Raw genomic sequence first — 23,624 nt, 5'->3', positions numbered from 1 at the left:
GGCATCATTTTGTTTTGAAAAATGTTTTTCTGTTTCACAGCCCATTGCAGCTGGATCTGGAATTCCTGAAATCAAATGTTACCTAAATGGGGTAAAGATCCCTGGGATCGTGAGGCTGCGGACCCTGGTCTGTAAAGCAGTGGGCGTGCTATTCTGTGTGGCTGGAGGTAAAGAATGGCTTGGGTTTGTTTCTGTGTTTGATGCAAGCTCAGGGATATGTGGTAAACCTCATCATGATCACAAACAACCCCATAAAATGATACGATACAGAAAAGATGCATCAGGTTGATCGGAATCTGGGATAAAGACAGCTTGCCGTTTTGGGTGGAACCTTTTCACAGAAATAAAAGCTCTTTTATTCCCACTGTGTTGGTTGCGGAACAGACATACTGCTGTTTTGCCAGAGTGACATCCACAAGCCTTATAGTGTGTAGACTGCTGTGCTAATGGCTATCAACTCTTCCTTATTCTACTTAATTTGATGCTAATGGAGCTCAGGCTCTTACCAAAGGACATTATTAAAAAGTTCTGGCAGTAAAACTCTATTTGTATGGGAACTACCCAGTTACTCAGTAAAGTGTAATAAACATGCTCCTGGTTGTTCTGTTGCCCTGCTCAGTGCCACAGTCTGTGCTGCCTTGCCCTGTTCGGTTATGCCCTCTGCCAGTGTTGGTGGCTCAACTGTTTCTGGCTACTCGACTCTGCAGTGTTTTTTTTATATAGTGTGCCCAGTAAGGCATTGGTTTAATTTTAATGACACTAAATACAAATGATGTGATGGTTCAGCAAGCTGTGATGGTTGGGTTTTACTTTCTCTGCTATTGTTTTATTTGTTCTTGGGATGTGAGCGTTGGCCCATCTCTAATAGCCTTCCACCGTCTTCTTGAACCACTGGGTGATTCAATTACAGTCTCAATAAAGACCACCTAATTCCCTCCACTGTGACATGCATTCTTTGTGTTGTGTACAAACTGAACCAGATGCAATTTTCAAGCTGAGATGCATTTTAATGCATGCCAATGTTTAAGAAGTATTATGCCAGTACACTGCTTAATTTCATCTTTGTAGGCAGCACTGATATATGATAAAATACAGCAGATGTTTTTATTAGGCCTTGGAATTTGTGCAAATGAAAGAGTTTTAAATTGTTGTGGGCCCCTGGAATGTAGCAGAAACAGTATTTCCCAGGTTTCCTGACTCTGGGAGGGCACTTAGTCATCCCTTGTTCTTGTGTCGTTTGAGCTGATTCACTCCTCTTAGTGCGTGAGTGTTTCCTTACCATTGGGCGTTAAATTTACCCATTCGGAGTGCTACGCGCTCTCAGTTGTGACCCGAACAATGTATGATGCTCCATGTATGTTTTCTTTTCCAGGTTTATTTGTGGGGAAGGAAGGCCCAATGATTCACAGTGGAGCAGTGGTGGGAGCAGGGTTGCCCCAGGTGAGTGATTGGAGCCAGCGGTAATGGAATGCATCGGTGTTTAGATGTAATGCGTTTGGGATACAGTGCTGTTCAATCATTTGTGCTTCCAAATTGTCTGGTTGGTTATTGCTGACATTCTTTTTGCTCTATTGTTGAAGTTTGAAATATCGATTTATGGAGAGTTTAAAATAATTACATGAAGTCACACTACCTGATGTTACCACCCAAAAAACCAGATCCCTGCCCTAACCAGATCAGCTGGCAAAACCAAATTTATTTTCTCCCCTCTTCCACCCCAATCCCAAACCAGAGACCCACCACTACTCCAGTCTCTCTCTGCCTGGTATTATAATACACTTACTGCATCTTTGGTAAGAAATTGCCATGCTCCTGGTTTGCTTGGGCAACTGGCCCAGTGTGTTGCCCAGGGTGGGATCTGTCAGGTGGGCTGTGGGGCAGACAGGTAGGGTGGGTTGTGTTGGAAGGGTTTGAGGTGGGGTGGGTATGTGTGGCAGAGCAGGTTTGAAGGGTGTGATATGGGACTGAGCTGTGTGGGCTGTTTTGTGTCGGATGGAGGGCAAGGTGTGATATAGGTTGTGGGGTGAAGGTGGGGTGAATAGGGCTGGTTGGATGTGTGGGTGAAATTGGGTCAGATGGGGTTGGGTGAAGTTTGTGGATATAGCGATGTGGGCGAGGTAGAGTGGGGTGGAGCAGTATGGGGTGGGGAGGGTTTCTGTGAGTTGCAGTGTTTTACTTCATGTCTGATGCTTGCTTTGCTTTCTTGCCTCCTCTGGAATAGTTTCAAAGCATCACTTTCCGCAAGATCCAGTTCAACTTCCCGTATTTTCGCAGTGACAGGTAGGAACCATTCACTGTCTCCAAATCCTGGATTTTACTGAAACGTAATCAGCTTCTTTTCTATCAGTTTAAACTTGCAGAGCCACAAAATTGCTATATATAATCATCCTTATTGGAGCCTCAATCATTTCACTTGCTCCATTCAGGTGGTCATTAACCATTTGAGGGCCAAGGCTGTTTGAAATTACTGAGCATGTTGCTAGTTTCTGTTACTACAGTTATATAAAGCTGAGTTTTGTTAAACATTTGAAGATGAGTTTTATCAAAATAAGACTGGAAGAGCTATCCAGAGAGCTACTAATGATTTATTAGTTGTTTTCAGGGCAACGTGAAACAAGAATTGGATGTTTTAAATTTAGGGCTGAATGTTGTAATTTTGAAGCATTTTTGCCAGGGTCACTGACAATGGGAAAAGGGGACAGGGTTTGTGGTACATGATTCTGAAAATACTAGTAAACATCCTGGAAACCCATATCGTAAAAGCAAGTCTGATTTAATCAGTTGCTGAAAATTAGTAGCCCTGTTGATCTTAACTGATATAGTTAGCGTACTGATTCATGTTGTTTCAAAAGCTTTTCAGGGATCTCTGGCAAATGCAGGGTGAGCTGGGCCAATATGTTTGGAAACTGAGCAGTAAAGAGTGCACTTTACAGCATCATTTCATGAATATAGTGTCTTGGTAATGTTCTGTGCAACAGGAGTTAGTTCTGCTGTGGAGCCTATGCACTCTGAGTGTACAGTGCGGGACACATAACCAGGACACACAACCATGGGTGGCCCAGGAGAGTTGGCACCCTGCTTAAAAAACATATTGAGAATTGTGTTTGTGGAAGTAGTTTTGTTTCATAAATCGCCATGTGACTGCATACTGAACTGCACTGTCTCCATTGTAAAGACAGGATGAAGCCAGAACCTTCATTGGGTGGGATGAAGGGGCTTGGTGTCTCTGACGCCTTATCAGCTGATCTCACTATCACTGGTGTGAGCCTGGGAGATCATTTGCATGCCCACTTTTCCCCAAAACAGTAATGTATGGGCTGAGGGAGGCCAAAGGAAGCAGTCATTCAACAGCACCTTAAACATTGTTGCCCTTTTCTAATTCCAGTTTTGACCCTTGAGAAATAATTGGGATCACCCCCCCCGACACCCCCCACCCCTCACTCCACCTTCCGGAGAGAAGTATGCAATACTGCACACTCCATTTCTTTGAGCTTCCACCTTGATTATGATTGATTATTAAGATTCAACTGATTCAGGATCTAACTGTTTATTGGGGGAGGGGAACATCTTTGGACACAATGTTTGCAGGAAGGGTGGCGAATAGAAGTGTAACAACCAGGAAACCTGGAAATACTGGTTTTCCAGAGGTTCTGAAACTGGTGGGATCTCATTTAAATGTTTTGACTATTTCTTAGCCAGCAGCCAACATATTGAGAGGCTGGTTATCGGGCAGGAAACCCTGCAGTACAAGGTTGCAGCCTAGGGTCAGAGGGGAAGGGAGGGATGTACAGCCTGAGGATGAATGGAAGGCGAGTCCGTAGGTCCAAGGAGCACTGTGGAGACAGGAGTGGTTGCCTGATTTGCAGGATGATATTAGCAGGTTAGCTTGGGAGGTTAGAGTTTTGGGAAGTGCTCCTGCTTCTGCTAGCCCACTAACAGCGCTGGAAAGTTACTTGCCTATAGGATCCAGCAGCTCTTGCCTCCCTATGGCTGTCGGGTTTCCTGGACCCTGGGAGACAGCCTGCAAATTGAAAACCGTCCTAAATGCTGAGACACGGAAGCCAACTTCGATAAAACCAGATGTGCGCGATTGGAGACTGATCAAAATTGGATTTCCACTAGACATTAGGGGATTACATTCCCCGTTTTATATCTGAATATTCAATCCGGGGTCAGATTCTCACATTCTGCTGGGTATTAATTTTGGGGAAACCCAGGAAAATAAATCAATTTGTTTTATTTTGGATGCTGAGGCCCCAACTGGGATTTTATGACACACTAACTCAAAGGCTCTGTTGGGTTCACAGGGACAAGCGGGACTTTGTGTCAGCGGGGGCAGCAGCGGGCGTTGCGGCAGCTTTTGGGGCTCCAATCGGAGGGACGTTGTTCAGTCTGGAGGAGGGATCCTCGTTCTGGAATCAGGCGCTAACGTGGAAAGTGGTGAGTGAGACTCATTAACCGCAAGTGCCAAGGAGAAGAGCCTATGTGTGTTGGGCAGTGTCATAGCTTGTCTGGTGGAGGCTGTTGCTGCGTGCACTGGTATGAGGCCACATATGAGGCAGTGCAGTTGTTTGGGTGGGTGGTGCTGCAGTGGTGCAGTAGCTGGCCTGGGTGGGCGTTGGCTGTGTTTGTGCTACACTAATATTTTGACTGGGGTAGGTGGTTCTGTGATGGGGTGTAGTTCTGTCCTTCGATTGTTTTCTGCTGTATTCTCTTCCAGCTCTTCTGCTCAATGTCTGCCACGTTCACACTGAATCTGTTCCGCTCAGGGATTCGCTATGGGAGCTGGGGTTCCTTCCAGCTACCTGGACTACTCAACTTTGGCGAGTTCAAGGTATTCTGTGGGTTTGGCGATACTTTCTGTAACAGCTTTCACAGCCCCATTTGAAAAACCCAAATACTAATAGTTTTGGAAGTATTTAAACTGGGGGAGATATCACAAAGACTTTATGTCCACAGGCTGAACTAAGCGTTGTTATTAAAACAAATATTTGCATTTTTATAGCACCTTTCACATTCTTGGGACATTCCAAAGCGCTTTATAGCCAGTGAAGTTCTTTTGATGTGTAGCCACTGTTGTAATGTAGAAAATGCAGCAGCCAGTTTGTACACAGTAATGTCCCACAAATAGCAATGTAATCATGACCAGATAATCTAATTTTTAATGATGTTGATTGAGGGATAAATATTGGCTAGGACACACAGGCTAATTCCCCTTCTCTGAAATAATGTAATGGGATCTTATACTTCCACTTGAGAAGGGTTTACAGAGCCTCAGTAAATATCTCATTGAAAGATTAGTACATCCTCAGTACTGCACTGGAGGAGTGTCAGCCTAGATTTTTGTGTTCAAGCCTCTGTCGTGGGATTTGAACCTGCAACCACCTGACTCATGTAAGAGTGCTACCAACTGACAATTGTTTCCCTAGTCTGGCAAAATAAGTAAGGTTATTTGTTCTGATCTATTGCTGATTCAGTAATTATAGTTACAGTTCTATTGCACCACTATTAGAAGTAAATTTTATTATTGTTTGAAAAGTTAGATTTATTAAAACCAAGCAAGCTCAGTAGCTAGCGATCTTGTATCTGAGTCAGATGGTTGTGGGTTCAAGTCTCAATCCAGATACTTGAGCACACACAATAGACTGTCACTGCAGTGAAATATTGAGGGAGCGCTGCACAGCTGGAGGTGTCAAGACGCTAAACTGATGCACCCTCTGGCTTTCAGGTGGATATAAAAACATCCCAGGGTATCTTTTTGAAAAGAGGGGAATTCTCTTTGTCGGTCACTCTCTGTTAGGGTTCTGGGCAGAGTACCCTGTGCCCTTTGACCTTTGGCCAAAATATGCAAGTATTTCCCCTACACTGCCCCAAGCAAAGTTCTGATGTACATGTCCTGCACTGACACTTGGCCGCTTGATAAGTCCCTTTGAGGTGTGATGGTGGGACAGCTGCCCATTGCCCTCATGAACTGTATCAGTTGGGTTCTGGGTGTGTTATTTGATCTTGGTTTAAGCTTGTTTCCAACTAGTTGCTGATGGCATTGTGTGTCAGTGTGCAGATGGAGACAAGAAGTGTCATTTGTGGACAGCAGTAGATCTGGCCTTCTTTATCATCATGGGTGTGTTTGGCGGACTCTTGGGAGCACTGTTTAACTGTCTGAATAGAAGGCTAGCAAAGTACCGCATGCGCAATGTGCATCCGAAGGCCAAGTTTGTCCGGTAAGTGAGCAAGGCTGAGAGTGAGTTCCTCAAACTCTCAGCACCCACATGTTAAACTCTGATCATATTTCCAATTTCTTAAGCTTATTGACCTATTTTTCTGTCTCTACTGATTGTGTTGACTCTTGCTGGGGTACAGTTCCATAGGTGCTGATTAACAGCCCCCACCTTCCTCCAACAAATGTCCCAAGCTGTAATGACAGTGAATGTCAGCGTGCTAGCAGGCTATGCAACATGGATATTTCAACCAAAGATATTTCAACCAAAGTCTTCAGCCCGTGTTCTTAGACCAGAACTGGAAACCCTGCCTGATTTTCACCCCATACCACGGTCTCCCCATTCCTACCCCCATCCACCCCATCCCAAGTTTGCAACAGCACCCATCAGAAACTATACCTGCCTGAGGTCAACAACTGCGCATCCCTCTTTGGGTGCTGGGTGTAAACTTGGTATTTCTTGCAAATCACCTCAACTTTGGCCCCAGTGATGCAAGTGCCTCAACGATTTGTGTAACTAGCCTGCCACAGTGAGTCTAATTGTGTCCATTTATCTTCCATTTAAATTGGAATGTCATGTGAGAGTTTTTGTGTCTCTATCTCTCTGGTCTCAGGATTCTGGAGAGCCTGCTGGTTGCTATGGTAACAACGATGGTAGTATTTATAGCCTCCATGACACTAGGAGAATGTCGTGAGATCCCTTCGCAAACGCACAACACAACACTACAGGTGAGTGTGTCACTCACATTTTCAAAATCACTGTAGAGGCTTTGAAACTTTTAGAGCATTGATGGTTTTATTGTGCAATCAAAGAATTTAACTTTGGTCCAGTTGTAAGTTTTCAAAATTTGGCATTTTTCAGTTTTGTAAAAATAATTCCTGTTTAACATTTATATTACTTTGTTCTATCTTGACACTTTCAGATGTGTCAGAAGTGACCTGAATTCAGTGATCTCTAAGTGCTTTGCCCTTTAAATGCTTTGTTGTGTGTCATTGTGGAAATGAGAGATCAGTTTGTTCCAGCCATTCCTGGTAGTTAGTGTCTTTGACTCATTTCACTATATGAAAGAGGAAACAGTGTTTATAAGGAGGTGTCTGTGACCATTAGCTCGCATCTCATCACTGTGCAGCGTGTTTTATTGTACTTTGCTTTTTTTCTCTCAGCTGTCTGAGCGGAATGTAAATTCCAGCATCAAAACCTTCTTCTGTCCCAACCAAACCTACAATGACATGGCCACACTCTTCTTCAACCCCCAAGAGACTGCCATTCTCCAACTCTTCCACCAGGACGGTGAGTCACAGTAGGCTTGGTTCATAGAATAGAATCATAGAATAGTTCCAGCACATAAGAAGGCCATTCGGTCTGTCATGCCTGTATAGGCTCTCTGAAGGAGCAATTCATCTAGTGCTGCTCCCCTGCCTTCTCCTTGTGCCCTGCACACTCTCCCTTTTCAGATAATGATCCAATTCCCTCTTGAATACCTCAATTGAACCTGTCTCCATCACGTTCTCAGGAGGTGCATTCCTAACCACTTGCTACATGAAAAAGTTTTTTCTCATGTTGTCATTGCTTCTTTTGCCAGTTACCTTAAATCTGTGCCATCTGGTTCTCAATTCTTCCACCAATGGGAACAGTTTCTCCCTACATACTTTGTTCAGATCCTTCATGATTTTGAATATCTCTATCAAATCTCCTCTCAACCTTCTCTTTAAGGAGAACAGTCTCCATTCTATTTAGGTAACTGAAGTTCCTTATCCCTGGAACCATTCTCAAGAATCTTTTCTTCACTCTCTCTAATGCCTTTCCTAAGGCGTGGTGCCCAGAACTAGATGCAGTACTCCAGTTGAGAGACCAAACCAGTGTTGTATACAGGTTTGACATAACATCTGTAATCTGGAGATTACTACTTTTGAGGTCCTGCTTGCTAAGTTCCTACCTAGCGCCCAAAATTGTGACTGCAGAACCACATCACTCTTTCTGCTTATGTCATTGGTTTCAGTGTGAACCATGATCGCTAGACTGCTCACCCTCCTTCCTCAGTTCCTTTTGCATTCATTCCCATTGCAAGCATGTTGGGGAGGCGGTGGGGTAGTGGTAATGTTGCTGGACGTGGTAATCGAGAGACCCAGGGTAATGCTCTGGGACCCAGGTTCGAATCGCTGCACGGCAGATGGTGAAATTTGAATTCAATAAAAATCTGGAATTAAAAGTCTAATGATAACCATGAAACCATTGTCGATTGTCATAAAAACCATCTGGTCCACTAATATCCTTTAAAGAAGGAAATCTACCATCCTTACCTGGTCTGGCCTACACATGACTCCAGACCCACAGCAATGTGGTTGACTCTTAACTGCCTTCTGAAATGGCCTAGCAAGCCACTCCGTTGAATCAATCTGCTAAAAAGCCTAAAGGGAATGGAACCGGATGGACCACCCGGCATTAACCTAGGCACTGGAAATGACAACGGCAAACTCAGCCCTGTCAACCCTGCAAAGCCCTTCTTACTAACATCTAGGGGCTAGTGCCAAAATTGGGAGAGCTGTCTGACAGACTAGTCAAGCAACAGCCTGACATATTCACAATCACGGAAACATACCTTAAAGACAATGTCCCAGACACCACCATCATCATCTCTGGGTATGTCTTGTCCCACTGGCAGGACAGACCCAGCAGAGGTGGTGGCACAGTGTTATACGGTTGGGAGGGAGTTGCTCTAAGAGCCCTCAACATTGACTCCAGTCCCCATGAAGTCTCATGGCATCAGGTCAAACATGCCAAGGAAACCTCCTGCTGATTACCACGTACCGTGCCGCTCCCCCATCCTCAGCTGATGAATCAGTGTTGAGCACCATTTGGACGAAGCACTGAGGCAAGGGGGCAGAATGTACCTTGGGTAGGCGACTTCAATGTCCTTCACCAAGAGTGGCTCGGTAGCACCACTGCTGAATGAGCTGGCTGAGTTCTAAAGGACATAGCAGCTAGACTGGGTCTGTAGCAGGTGGTGAGGAACCAACAAGAAGGAAAAACATACCTGACCTCAACCTCACCAACCTGCCTGCCGCAGTTGCATCTGTCCATGACAGCATCGGTAGGAGTGACCACCGCGCAGTCTTTGTGGAGATGAAGTCCTGTCATCACATTGAGGATACCCTCCATCGTGTTGTGTGGCACAACCACTGTGCTAAGTGGGATAGATTTCAAACAGATCTAGCAACTCAAGACTGGGCATCCATGAGGCATTGTGGGCCATCAACAGCAGCAGAATTGTACTCGACCACGATGTGTAACCTCGTGGGCCAGCAAATCCCCCACTCTACCATTACCACCAATCCAGGGGAATTGGTTGAATGAAGAGTGCAGAAGGGCATGTCCGGAGCAGCACCAGGCATACCTAAAAATGAGGTGTCAACTTGGTGAAGCTATAACACAGGACTACTTGCATGCCAAACAGCACAAGCAGTAAATGATAGACAGAGCTAAGCAATTCCACAATCAACGGGCCAGACCTAAGCTCTGCAGTCCTGCCGCATCCAGTTGTGAATGGTGGTGGACAATTAAACAACTCACTGGCGGAGGCGACTCCACAAATATTCTCACCCTCAATGATGGGGGAGCCCAGCATATCAGTGCAAAAGATAAGGTTGAAGCATTTGAGACAAGCTATTGCCAGAAGTGCCAAGTGGATGATCCATCTTGGCCTCCTCCAGAGGTCCCCAGCATCATAGATGTCAGCCTTCAGCCAATTCGATTCACTTCACATGATATCAAGAAATGGCTGAAGGCACTGGATACTGCAAAGGCTATGGGCCCTGACAATATTCCAGCAATAGTACTGAAGACTTGTGCTCCAGAACTTGCTGCACCCCTAACCAAGCTGTTCCAGTGCAGCTACAACACTGGCATCTACCCGGCAATGTGGAAAATTGCCCAGGTATGTCCTGTACGCAAAAGGTTGGACAAATCCAACCTGGCCAATTACCGCCCCATCATTATACTCTCGATCATCAGCAAAGTAATGGAAGGGGTCATCAACAGTGCTATCAAGCGGCACTTGCTTAACAATAACCTGCTCACTGATGCTCAGTTTGTGTTCTGCCAGGGCCACTCAACTCCTGACCTCATTACATCCTTGGTTCAAACATGAACAAAAGAGCTGAACTCCAGAGGTGAGAGTGAATGCTCTTGACATCAAGGCAGTATTTGACCAAATGTGGCATCAAAGTGCACTAGCAAAACTGGAGTCAATGGGAACCAGGGGGAAAGCTCTCCGCTAGCTGGAGTCATACCTAGCCCAAAGGAAGATGGGCGTGGTTGTTGGAGGTCAACCATCTCAGTTCCATGAGTTCCTTAGGGTAATGTTCCTGCATGAGTTCCTCAGGGTAGTGTTCTGGGCCCAACCATCTTCAGCTGCTTCATCAATGACCTTCCTTCCATCATTAGGTCAGAAGTGGGGATGTTCGCTGATGGTTGCACAATGTTCGGCACCATTCGTGACTCCTCAGATAATGCAGTAAGACCTGGACAATAGCCAGGCTTGGACTGACAAGTGGTGGCAAGTAACGTTCGCACTGCACAAGTGCCAGGCAATGACCATCTCCAACAAGAGAGAATCTAACCATCGCCCCATGGTATTCAATGGCATTACCATTGCTGAATTCCCCACTATCAATATCTTGGGGGTTACCATTGACCAGAAACTGAACTGGGCTAGGCATATAAATACTGTGGCTACAAGAGCAGGTCAGAGGCTAGGAATCCTGCAGTGAGTAACTCACCTCCTGACTCCCCAAAGCCTGTCCACCATCTACATGGCACAAGTCAGGATTGTGATGCAATAGCCTCGACTTGCCTGGATGAGTATAGCTCCAACAACACAAGAAACTTTACACCATCTAAGACAAAGCAGTCCGCTTGATTGGTACCCCATCCACACACATTCAGTCCCTCCACCACCAACGAATTGTGGCAGCAGTGTGTATCATCTACAAGATGCACTGCAGGAACTCACCAAGGCTCCTTAGGCAGCACCTTCCAAACCCATGACCACTACCATCTGAAAGGACAAGGGCAGTAGACACATGATAACACCACTACCTGGAAGTTCCCCTCCAAGCCACTCACCATCCTGACTTGGAAATATATCGCTGTTCCTTCACTGTCACAGGGCCAAAATCCTGGAACTCCCTCTCTACAGCACTGTAGGTGTACCTACACCACATGGACTGCAGCGATACACGAAGGCAGCTCATTACCACCTTCTCAAGGGCAATTAGGGATAGGCAATAAATGCTGGCCAGCCAGCGAAGCCCTCATCTCATGAACAAATAAAAAAATCTTTTTCCCTTCCACCCAGCATCGCATTGCAATGTACTCGGGCACTGCAGATACTAACCCCTCTCTACAGTCTAGGTCCCTAGATGGTGTGCGGGAATCTAGAACTCCCTTCTTTTACCTTAACCACTCATTGCCACCATCCCCTCCCCAAAGTTCCTGAGGCTGAAAATTTGAGTTTGATTTTATAGGGCAAGGGTATTAAAGGTTATGGAACCAAGACTGATAGATGGAGTTAAGATACAGATCAGCTACAATCTATCTGAATGACAAAACAGGCTTGAGGGGCTGTGTGGCCTCCCTCACTGGAGCCATGACTTTGATCATTTGGTTGGTCACAGATTAGGAGAATATATCTCTGGAATTTGAGTAATGCAGGCAATTTAAATTGTTATAATTGTCCAACTGGCCAAGAAGTATATTCCAGCTATGGCAAAGATTGATGTGGTCCAGTCAGCTTGTCCCACACAAGGCATAAATAATATTTTTGGCAAAATTGATTTTGACAAAACTGTTGGATCTGCTGAAGGTTTTTATTGCTCGAGCTGTTTTACTGTTCTTGTTTCTGCAGGAACCTTCAGTCCGGTCACTCTGAGCATTTTCTTTGTTCTTTATTTTATTCTGGCCTGTTGGACGTATGGTGTGTCGGTCCCTAGTGGGCTCTTCGTGCCCTCGATCCTCTGTGGAGCCGCCTACGGTCGACTTGTGGCAAACATTCTGAAAACGTGAGTGATGCAAAAATAAGTTCACTGCGATAGGTTTCCAAACCCCTTTGACCTGAGGTGATTGCTGTTAGTCTGTGAAATTTTATTACAATCTCTTGAGACGGTTAATATTTAAAGAGAAATTCCAACGGCCACTGAAAGAATGAAGCCACAAGATTGGACTGTTTAAGAACAAATGAATTTTACTATACAAGAATCAAGTAAAGCAAACATGACTAAATAAACATCGAGAAGCACTATAGAACACAAACACAGACGCTTTAGACTAAAATCCCCAACTCAACCTTCCCTTTCCCATTATGAATTCTCACCACCCACCTCCCCGCTCCCCAACCCAGGAAGTCCTAACCTACTTGCCAGCTTCTTGAAAGTTATCCACTTTCTTGGGACTAACTCCAAACTTTATTACAGTTCCCTTGTAAGATCTGGGACTTGTCAGCTGGAGACCTGAGCTTTACTCGCAATTTCTGTGTGGTGACTTAAACAGAAAATTAGAAACACCCCTAGTTTCCAATATTGTCAGTCCTCACTTACAGTTGTGGTTCCTGAAAATCATGAATTGTAAGTGAAATTACTTTAAGTAAATTATGGGTTCCCATTGGAATCAGTGTTAAAGCCAGAGTTAGGAACCTTCGGACATTTCTTGCGCAGAAAAATCAATGTACGAGTTGAAGTACTGTAACGTATGTGTGTAGCGCTGTGCAATCCTAACTGGAATAATTTGCAAAATAACATAAATTACTGAATATAACAGAAATACTATATCAATTCAAATTAGATAACACAATCACCCAAACAAGGCCTGAGTAGCACAGCTTCAGTGTCTCACCCACAGCACTCCTGAAACTCAGCTCAACTTGCTTTCCTTTCCCCCACTGAGTGTCTCTCCCCCTCTTTCCCACTGTCTGTCTCTCCACTTTCATACTCTGTTTCTCTCTGTCTTCTGTCTGTGTCAACCTCTTCCCCCCTTTCCCGCTCTCTTCCCCCCTTTCCCGCTCTCTTCCCCCCTTTCCCGCTCTCTTCCCCCCTTTCCCGCTCTCTTCCCCCCTTTCCCGCTCTCTTCCCCCCTTTCCCGCTCTCTTCCCCCCTTTCCTGCTGTCTTCCCCCCTTTCCTGCTGTCTTCCCCCCTTTCCTGCTGTCTTCCCCCCTTTCCTGCTGTCTTCCCCCCTTTCCTGCTGTCTTCCCCCCTTTCCTGCTGTCTTCCCCCCTTTCCTGCTGTCTTCCCCCCTTTCCTGCTGTCTTCCCCCCTTTCCTGCTGTCTTCCCCCCTTTCCTGCTGTCTTCCCCCCTTTCCTGCTCTCTTCCCCCCTTTCCCGCTGTCTTCCCCCCTTTCCCGCTGTCTTCCCCCCTTTCCCGCTGTCTTCCCCCCTTTCCCGCTCTCTTCCCCCCTTTCCCGCTCTCTTCCCCCCTTTCCTGCTCTCTTCCCCCCTTTCCTGCTGTCTTCCCCCCTTTCCTGCTGTCTTCCCCCCTTTCCTGCTGTCTTCCCCCCTTTCCTGCTGTCTTCCCCCTTTCCTGCTCTCTTCCCCCCTTTCCTGCTGTCTTCCCCCCTTTCCTGCTCTCTTCCCCCCTTTCCTGCTGTCTTCCCCCCTTTCCTGCTCTCTTCCCCCCTTTCCTGCTGTCTTCCCCCCTTTCCTGCTCTCTTCCCCCCTTTCCTGCTGTCTTCCCCCCTTTCCTGCTGTCTTCCCCCCTTTCCTGCTGTCTTCCCCCTTTCCTGCTGTCTTCCCCCCTTTCCTGCTGTCTTCCCCCCCTTTCCTGCTGTCTTCCCCCCCTTTCCTGCTGTCTTCCCCCCCTTTCCTGCTGTCATCCCCCCTTTCCTGCTGTCTTCCCCCCTTTCCTGCTGTCTTCCCCCCTTTCCTGCTGTCTTCCCCCCTTTCCTGCTGTCTTCCCCCCTTTCCTGCTGTCTTCCCCCCTTTCCTGCTGTCTTCCCCCCTTTCCTGCTGTCTTCCCCCCTTTCCTGCTGTCTTCCCCCCTTTCCTTCTGTCTTCCCCCCCTTTCCTGCTGTCTTCCCCCCTTTCCTGCTGTCTTCCCCCCTTTCCTGCTGTCTTCCCCCCTTTCCTGCTGTCTTCCCCCCTTTCCTGCTGTCTTCCCCCCTTTCCTGCTGTCTTCCCCCCTTTCCTGCTGTCTTCCCCCCTTTCCTGCTGTCTTCCCCCCTTTCCCGCTGTCTTCCCCCCTTTCCCGCTGTCTTCCCCCCTTTCCCGCTGTCTTCCCCCCTTTCCCGCTGTCTTCCCCCCTTTCCCGCTGTCTTCCCCCCTTTCCCGCTGTCTTCCCCCCTTTCCCGCTGTCTTCCCCCCTTTCCCGCTGTCTTCCCCCCTTTCCCGCTGTCTTCCCCCCTTTCCCGCTGTCTTCCCCCCTTTCCCGCTGTCTTCCCCCCTTTCCCGCTGTCTTCCCCCCCTTTCCCGCTGTCTTCCTCCCTTTCCCGCTGTCTTCCCCCCTTTCCCGCTGTCTTCCCCCCTTTCCCGCTGTCTTCCCCCCTTTCCCGCTGTCTTCCCCCCTTTCCCGCTCTCTTCCCCCCTTTCCCGCTCTCTTCCCCCCTTTCCCGCTCTCTTCCCCCCTTTCCCGCTCTCTTCCCCCCTTTCCCGCTCTCTTCCCCCCTTTCCCGCTCTCTTCCCCCCTTTCCCGCTCTCTTCCCCCTTTCCCGCTCTCTTCCCCCTTTCCCGCTCTCTTCCCCCCTTTCCCGCTCTCTTCCCCCCTTTCCCGCTCTCTTCCCCCCTTTCCCGCTCTCTTCCCCCCTTTCCCGCTCTCTTCCCCCCTTTCCCGCTCTCTTCCCCCCTTTCCCGCTCTCTTCCCCCCTTTCCCGCTCTCTTCCCCCCTTTCCCGCTCTCTTCCCCCCTTTCCCGCTCTCTTCCCCCCTTTCCCGCTCTCTTCCCCCCTTTCCCGCTCTCTTCCCCCCTTTCCCGCTCTCTTCCCCCCTTTCCCGCTCTCTTCCCCCCTTTCCCGCTCTCTTCCCCCCTTTCCCGCTCTCTTCCCCCCTTTCCCGCTCTCTTCCCCCCTTTCCCGCTCTCTTCCCCCCTTTCCCGCTCTCTTCCCCCCTTTCCCGCTCTCTTCCCCCCTTTCCCGCTCTCTTCCCCCCTTTCCCGCTCTCTTCCCCCCTTTCCCGCTCTCTTCCCCCCTTTCCCGCTCTCTTCCCCCCTTTCCCGCTCTCTTCCCCCCTTTCCCGCTCTCTTCCCCCCTTTCCCGCTCTCTTCCCCCCTTTCCCGCTCTCTTCCCCCCTTTCCCGCTCTCTTCCCCCCTTTCCCGCTCTCTTCCCCCCTTTCCCGCTCTCTTCCTCTCCTCCCCCACCTTTCCCGCTCTCTTCCTCCCCCACCTTTCCCGCTCTCTTCCTCCCCCCCTTTCCCGCTCTCTTCCTCCCCCCCCTTTCCCGCTCTCTTCCTCCCCCCCCCCTTCCCGCTCTCTTCCTCCCCCCCTTTCCCGCTCTCTTCCTCCCCCACCTTTCCCGCTCTCTTCCTCCCCCCCCTTTCCCGCTCTCTTCCTCCCCCCCTTTCCCGCTCTCTTCCTCCCCCCCCTTTCCCGCTCTCTTCCTCCCCCCCCCTTTCCCGCTCTCTTCCTCCCCCCCCTTTCCCGCTCTCTTCCTCCCCCCCCCTTTCCCGCTCTCTTCCTCCCCCCCCTTTCCCGCTCTCTTCCTCCCCCCCCCCCCACTTTCCCGCTCTCTTCCTCCCCCCCCCTTTCCCGCTCTCTTCCTCCCCCCCCACTTTCCCGCTCTCTTCCTCCCCCTCCTTTCCTGCTCCCTTCCTCCCCCCTCCTTCCCTGCTCTCTTTCCCTCGCCCTTCCTCCCCCCTTCCCGCTCTCCTCCTCCTCCCCCCTTTCCTGCTCTCCTCCTCCTCCTCCTCCTCCCCCAACTTTCCCGCTCTCTTCCCTCCCCCCACTTTCCCGCGCTCTTCCTCCTCCCCCCCCACTTTCCCGCTCTCTTCCTCCTCTCCCCCCACCACCCTGCTTCTCTCGCTGTTCCTCCAGAGCCTTGATCCCTACCTGACAGTTTGCAGGGGCTGAGCCCCTGTCCCGGGGGGTGATGCGGAAGAAGCCAGTGGTAAAAAACCATGGGGATGAGAATTGAGTCCAAGGCTCCACTCTCCTGTCCACACCCCCCACCCCCTGGCCCCGAGTTCCTCACACTTCACGCAATTGGCATCTGGCAGCTTCAACCCCCACCCCCCTGCCCTGTGCTTCTGCTCCTGAATTTTTGGCCTCGCACTCTCCGGGGAGACTCTGGTGACTGCAGCGGTGGCTCTGGTATCATAACATGGTGGCAGCAGGCCCAGAGTTCAGCACGGGGTGGGTGGGGCCAGAGTGCTGATGATGTAAAGCTGAAAATGGCAAAGCAAATCGAAAAGCCCTAAAGAATAAGCAACATTGAAGCACAACGACTTTAAGTAGGGTGACTTTAAGTGAGGACTTACTGTAGCTCTATTCTCCTGGTCCACAGCTGCTTTACAGCTCCTGGCAGATCCCCCTCTCTGCCTTCTTCAAGCTGACTGCTTATTTTCACTATGGGAATTACCGTAGATTTCTTCCTCTAGCTCCAAGCTAGGCAAATCTTCCAGCCCCCCCCCTTTCCCTCATGAATTCTGCCTCCAAACTGAGCATGAGGCTCCCACCCACATTCTGCGTGGCGAGCGAGCAAGTTAGAATTTTCACTCCATAAGGTGCAGGCCTGGCTACCATTCACTTTTCTCCCTCAACTCTGAGCTGCAAACTACACAAGACTAAAGCTGCAGCTGTCTCTGATATTCCTAGGTTTATAGGAAAGCTTGTAACTTGAACCCAAAAATGGTCTCCCCTATCACCTTGTCCATGGCAACAGGAACCATCTCAGCCCTATCTCAAGTAGAAATGCTAATTAGCTATCTCTGACCACAACAACCTTTCATATTCGAAACAAAGTGGCTGATTTCAGCACAGCTATTTACAATCTTGATACTGGTAACATTTTTGAGTTTCCGGACACTCGAAGTCTCTTGATTGAGGACATAGCATCACCTGTGATTGCCCTCAAAAGTAAATATAGGTCAGCTCCTTTCTAATAACACAGTTTGAGTCTTCCCTTTTATCTTACAAATGATTGCCCAATTTTATAGTTAGGTGTAGACTTTGGCACGCATCACATGATCCCTCTCATTTACCCTTAGCTTAATGATACAGTCTCAAACTATAACCCTCTTACAAATCAAAAGATAGAGTCCTGAAACATGAGTTATGCAGTAAGATATTTGCAAAATTGTGAAATGTTGAAGTGCAGTGTGTGGGGACAGGCTCTCGACATCCATAGCCAATGGAGCAGTCGCCAAAATGTGATGATCTACATTTCACACCCTGTGGGATGGGGGTGGAGATTGGAGCCTGACGGAGGAACAAGATTGGATTGCAGTGGCGTTGGAGATAGTAACAGCTTGTAACATTTTTTTCTTATCTCCCCAGATTCATTGGGATGACGCACATTTATTCCGGGACTTTTGCTCTGGTTGGAGCGGCGGCGTTCCTCGGTGGGGTGGTCCGTATGACCATCAGTCTCACAGTTATTCTCATTGAATCAACCAATGAAATCACATACGGATTGCCCATCATGGTCACACTGATGGTATGTCTCCGCCTGCCTGCCTGCCTCTGTGTGGGTGTCCAAGTGGGAGTCAATGAAGTACTGATGAATGCGTAGTTTTAACGTTAAATGCTGAGATTAAGCAGCAGTCCAGAGGACAAGTACAAATGTGACAATTTGGGGTTAAGTTAGAATTGCCTGTAAGTTTGTGCCCTCCTGATTGCAGCTGCCCTTTCTGTGAATTGCAAATGAGCGGAGTGCCCAGAGCTGATGCTTGTGTCCAGTGAGGTGCCTCACAGCCCCAGGAAGAGCAGGATAAAGGTTACTTTCGATATGTGTATGGTGCTAAATGCTTCCGACTGTTGTTTTGGATGCAGTTTATCAGAGATTTCCATGCCTCTCCCCCCTCTCTCCCTCCAGGTGGCGAAGTGGACAGGTGATTTCTTCAATAAAGGGATTTATGACCTGCATGTGGAGCTTCGTGGTGTACCCTTACTCGAGTGGGAGACTGAGGCTGAAATGGATAAGTAGGTGTTTATCATTTCTGATTTGCACAACTGAGGCTGAAATGGATAAGTAGGTGTTTATCATTTCTGATTTGCACAACTATCTTGTCTATTTCTCAGATAATTGATCAGTGTTATTTATCAGTGAATCATTTGATCAGATTTAATTTGAATTTAGTGTTTTATGATGTATCTCACATACACATGAACAAAGCAGCAGTATCTGGCAATGCCCAGGGCTTCCTCCTCTCTGACAAAATCTTTCATCTTTTACTGAATCCCAGTGGTTTGCTCCTTAATGCAGTACATTACTTCAGTATTTAAATTGTTTGATAGCTTGAATATTGTAGAGTTCAGTAATTCAGATACACAGACCTTGCATTAGTTATTGAGACTCTTCTCCAGTGGCAGATGATACATAAGTTGGTTGTTGAATGTCTGGGTTGTTATTGTACCAGGATGGGGGTTTCCCACTTTGGGTCAGAAACTGTGTTCCACAACTCCACTCCAGGCAAAGAGTAACGGTTGAGACTTTGCATCGGCTCCAAGCTGGGCAATTGGTGAAGCCAAAGGGGAAACATTGTAAAATTCCATGTAAAGCATTTCTCAAAGACTGGAGTTTGATTATATTTATGTTCAATCCTAGACTGACAGCCAGTGATATCATGGAGCCAAATCTAACCTATGTCTATCCTCACACCCGGATCCAATCATTGGTTAGCATTCTGCGCACCACAGCACACCATGCATACCCTGTTGTCACGGAGAACAGAGGGAATGAGAAGGAGTTCATGAAGGGAAACATCCTCATCAGCAACAACATTAAGTTTAAGGTAAATCTATGCCAGTGCGTTATCAATACTGCAGAACTCGGCATGTGCAAGTGATACAATCAGAAACTAAGATGCTATGAAGTACAATCCCTGTCAGCTAATCGGAGTTTGCCCCTGGGAATGTCTGTGAGGCAATGACGAGGGCTCTTCTTGATTGTGGGGTGGCAATGGAAAGCTGAAGACGACATTGGTATGGGGAGAGAGCCAGGTTTTCTGGTTAGATTTAGCTTGTTCTTGTGAACAGCACAGACACAATGGGTCAAATCATCACTTTGTGTTGTGGAATAATGAAGAAATAACTTGCATTTATATAGCACCTTTCACAACCTCAGGCAACCTAGAGCGCTTTACAGCCAGTGAAGTACTTCTGGAGTGTACTCAATGTTGTAATGTAAGAAATGCAGCAACCAATTTAAACTCAGCAAACTCCCTCAAAGTGATGAAATAAATTAACAAATGATCTGTTTCCGGGCTGTTGGTTGTGGGATAAATATTTATTTCAAATGATTTACGATTAGCCACAAGGCATGAAGTAGCAGTGGCTGGACTGTATTAACTCAGAAGTGACCACTCACTGGGCTGTAGTCGGATACTGACAGCACGTGCTAACTTACTGACGCTGTAGGATAAAACCTGTGGTTTCAGTGGTGTTTTTCATGAACCTGATTTAAATTCCCTGCAAAAGCGGCACCAACCACCAGAGTGCGCCTGTGATCCAATCAGACGAAGCTTTTCTAGCCTTTCCCTGCAATGAAATTAACACTTAAGCAATTACTTACAGTTTTGTGTCTTGATAGTGTGGTCATTTTTTCAGTGACATATTTATTATTTTGCTTTCTGGTACTTTAGTTGAATGTTAATGAGTAGCTGAAATCAACAACTTGGAGTTTTATAATGGCTGACATGTTGCTCAGTCTTCTAAACACTTTATCATAGATACTTTCAGCTCTTGCATCATTCTCCCTGTGAGTCCCAACATCCCTTCCCTTCAAAAGTGCCTCTCCTTGCCTTGAAGTTTAACTAAACCTTGAGTAATGTGCCCACCAAATGGACAGTAAACTGCATCTGATTGTTTTGCAGCTGGGCTTACTCTTTAGATCAATAAGCTTTCACACTGCTTATATCAAAAGGTGAATAAGCACATAAGGAGCATTATGAAATGTGGCTATATATTTGTGTATTTACAGGTATATATTTACCTATTAATGGCTGCATGTTTATACCCAAGCGAGTGGACAAAATAAAAAGATTGCAGTTCCATGAATGAAGCTAATCTTTTATAAATTAGTGTTTTTTTTATAGAATTTCTTCTAACTGTATTAGACTGTTCCATGAAAATTAAAAATATTTTTTCAGTAGTTTCAAACAAATTCATTTTTTGAGACTTTCAAAGAGACCATTTGACTTGAATATTCTTAGTGTTTCTGGGACCGGTAGGTTTTGAATATCCCAACTCTAAAAAAAAATTTAAGAAGGAACCTTGAGACCTGCATCTAACCAACCACAAGGCGCTATTTCAGTTTGTTTCTCGCTGTCTCGCCTGACGCTGACAAAATTTGCAACATTACTTCAAGATAAGCTTGATAAAGGAAAAAAAAAAGACTTGTATTTTGGTAGAATCTTTCACTATCTCCAGATGTCCCAAAGCGTTTTACAGCCAATCGAGTGCTTTTGAAATGCAGTCACTGTTGCAGTGTAGGAAATATGGCAGCCAATCTGCACACAGCAAGATCCCACAAACATGCTGTGATCATGACAGTCAATTTGTTTTTTTTTAGTGGTGTTGGTTGAGAGATAAATATTGTCCAGGGCACTTTGGAGAACTCCCTACTCTACTTTGAATAGTGGCCATGGGGAGGGGCCTCAGTTTAACATTTTGCCTAAAAAAACAAAAACAGGGCAGCATTCCCTTAGAACTGCACTAAGAAAGTTAGCCTGGGTTATGTGCTCAAGTTTCTGGAGTGGGATTTGAATCCATGGCCACCTTACTTAGGCATCCTTGCTGCCCATTGAGCCATGGCTGCAGTCAGTTTTGGGAACTGGATTTAGAGATGCAACCACTGAAGCTGAAACTAGACCAAAACATCTAATTTTTGTCCTAGCACCTTTTTGTGTAATAAAACATGCCAGGGAATTTCACACCTGTGGGAACAGACTTAACATTAGGGCGAAAATCAATTAAAAGCATGATTTAAAAGATAGATTTGGAGGCAGTTTTTAAAGCCTGAAGAATTTTGGGAGAGGCGAGCAGGGAGCTGAGTGCCAGCAGTACATTCAAGGAACTTGGGGAGCAAAGTGAGGCTGGGAATGGGGCAGTAATTAAAAACAATGCCAGGGTAAGGGTGGGATTTTTCAGAAGGATTTGTTACGGTGCCCAAGCAAAGAGCGTGAACAGAAAAACAAAATCAATAATCTGATCCTGTTCAGACATTTAAATTCCCTTTTAACTCACTTGCTGCCATGGTTCAGCCATCGCCCCTGTGCTTACTGGCTTACACTGGTCAACAACAGCTCAACTTAAAATTCTTATCCTTGTGTTTAAATCCTTTCATGGCTTTTCCCCTTCCCAGATCTACACTGTGTTTAACGGCATTACCTTCGATGAATCCCCCTTCATCAACATTCTGGGAGTCACCATCGACTGTACCAGCTATATAAATACTGCAGCCACAAGAGCAGGCCATAGACAGGGAATTCTACGATGAGTAACTCACCACCTGATTCCCTAAAACCTGTCCACCATCTATCTACAAGGCACAAGTCAGGAGTGTGATGGAATACTCCCCACTTGACTGGATGAGTGCAACTCCAACTACACCCAAGAAGCTCAGCACCATCTAAAACAAAGCAGCCAGCTTGATCGGCACCCCATCCACCACCTTAAACATTCACTCCCTCCACCACTGGCACACAGTGGCTGCAGTGTGTACCATTTACAAGATGCACTGCAACAACTCGCCAATCCACTTTCAACAGCAGCTTCAAAATTCATGATCTCTACCACCCAGAAGAGCAAGGGCAGCAGACTCATGGGAACACCACCACCTGCGAGTTCCCCTCTAGTCACACACAATCCTGATCTGGAAATATATCATTGTTCCTTTACTGTAGCTGGCTCAAAATCCTGGAACTCCCTAACAGCACTGTTGGCGGCTCAAGAAGGTGGCTTGCCACCACCTTCTCAAGGGCAATGGGCAATAAATGCTACCCTTGCTAGCAATGCTCGTATCCCACGGGCAAATTAAAAGAAAAACGGCTCCAGCCCTACAGCTCTGAGATCACTGCACTATTCCAATTCTGGCCTCTTGCCCTCTCCTTTGTCTATCATTGGTTGTACCATCAGATTCTTTTAGGCACTAAGCTCTGCAATTCCCTCTGTAGACCATCTGTCTCTCTCCTTCCTTTAAGAAACTTATTAATACCTGCCTCTTATCATGCTTTTGATCAACTGTCCTGATATCTCCTTATGTAACTTGGTGTCAAATTTTATTTGATAGCGCTCCTGTGAAGCGCCTTGAGATGTTCTACTATGTCAAGGATGCTATATTACTGATAACTGGAGATAGTTAAATATACACTGCAACTTGAAATGAAACTTAAATTTAAGGCTTGCGGCGTGGTTGAGATTTGAGGTTTCTGGTGACTTTGCTGTTTCTCTGTGTTTTGGAGCTTATTTTTTTCTTTTGCTGCAGAAATCGAGTATCCTGACTCGAGCCGGGGAACAGCACAAGCGGAGCCAGTCGATGAAATCCTATCCATCCAGTGAGCTGAGGAACATGTGTGATGAGCTGGTGACAACTGAGGTTGCTGAGAACGGAGAGGACATGTTGCAGCAGATGCTTGAGCGCAGGTTGGTGCATGGATCGTCAGTCCCTCGGCTTTACCCGGTCAGTGAATTCCTTTAGTGGCCACTTCCTCACTATATGACCTGCAGGTTATTTTAACATGCTGACCAGTGGCCTGCCAGTTAGTGCCCTGTTGATCAGTGCTCTGACGTCTGTTATTGCATTTTAATGAATCAGCAGCTGCTGATACTGTAGTTCATTCTGGTTGTGTTACTGAACTAATAATCCAGTGACCTGAACTAATGATATGGGGACACAAGTTCAGATCCTACCACAGCATCTCGGGAATTTATATTGAATCAATTATATAAATCTGGAATAAAAAGCCAATATCAATAATGGCAGCCATGACACTATCAGATTGTTGTTAAAGCCCACCTGGTTCATTGATGTCCATCAGAAAAGGAAACCTGTTGTTACATGGTGTGGCCTGATTGTGACTCCGACCCATGTCAATATGGTCAATTCTTAACTGCCTTCTGACATGTCCTAGCAACCCACTCCAGTTGTATTCAAGGGCAACTGGGGCAATAAATGCCAGCCTTGCTTGTAACACCCACATTCCATGAATGAATGACAAAAAAAAAACACTGGTGATATTCAGGGAATGAGCTTCCCTGTTTTGTGCCTACAT

General features: G+C 46.9%; 1 protein-coding gene across 1 annotated transcript in view; it reads left to right on the top strand.

Moving 5' to 3' along the window:
* clcn6 (chloride channel 6) overlaps positions 1-23,624 on the top strand; it is a 47,938-nt gene that overhangs the window by 14,435 nt on the left and 9,879 nt on the right. Inside the window, exons 7-19 of the mRNA XM_078557984.1 lie at positions 41-167; positions 1,373-1,440; positions 2,222-2,280; positions 4,308-4,440; positions 4,721-4,834; positions 6,055-6,221; positions 6,832-6,946; positions 7,382-7,508; positions 12,124-12,277; positions 17,689-17,848; positions 18,227-18,333; positions 18,959-19,145; positions 22,838-22,995. Coding sequence (XP_078414110.1) covers positions 41-167; positions 1,373-1,440; positions 2,222-2,280; positions 4,308-4,440; positions 4,721-4,834; positions 6,055-6,221; positions 6,832-6,946; positions 7,382-7,508; positions 12,124-12,277; positions 17,689-17,848; positions 18,227-18,333; positions 18,959-19,145; positions 22,838-22,995 — 1,676 coding nt within the window. The remainder of the gene's footprint in view (positions 1-40; positions 168-1,372; positions 1,441-2,221; positions 2,281-4,307; positions 4,441-4,720; positions 4,835-6,054; positions 6,222-6,831; positions 6,947-7,381; positions 7,509-12,123; positions 12,278-17,688; positions 17,849-18,226; positions 18,334-18,958; positions 19,146-22,837; positions 22,996-23,624) is intronic.

The sequence above is a fragment of the Cetorhinus maximus genome, chromosome 15, assembly GCF_964194155.1.
Source record: "Cetorhinus maximus chromosome 15, sCetMax3.hap1.1, whole genome shotgun sequence".
In the NCBI taxonomy this organism is placed as follows: domain Eukaryota; kingdom Metazoa; phylum Chordata; class Chondrichthyes; order Lamniformes; family Cetorhinidae; genus Cetorhinus; species Cetorhinus maximus.
The sequence above is the reverse complement of the archived record's forward strand: the minus strand, read 5'-3'. Positions and strand labels throughout refer to the sequence as shown.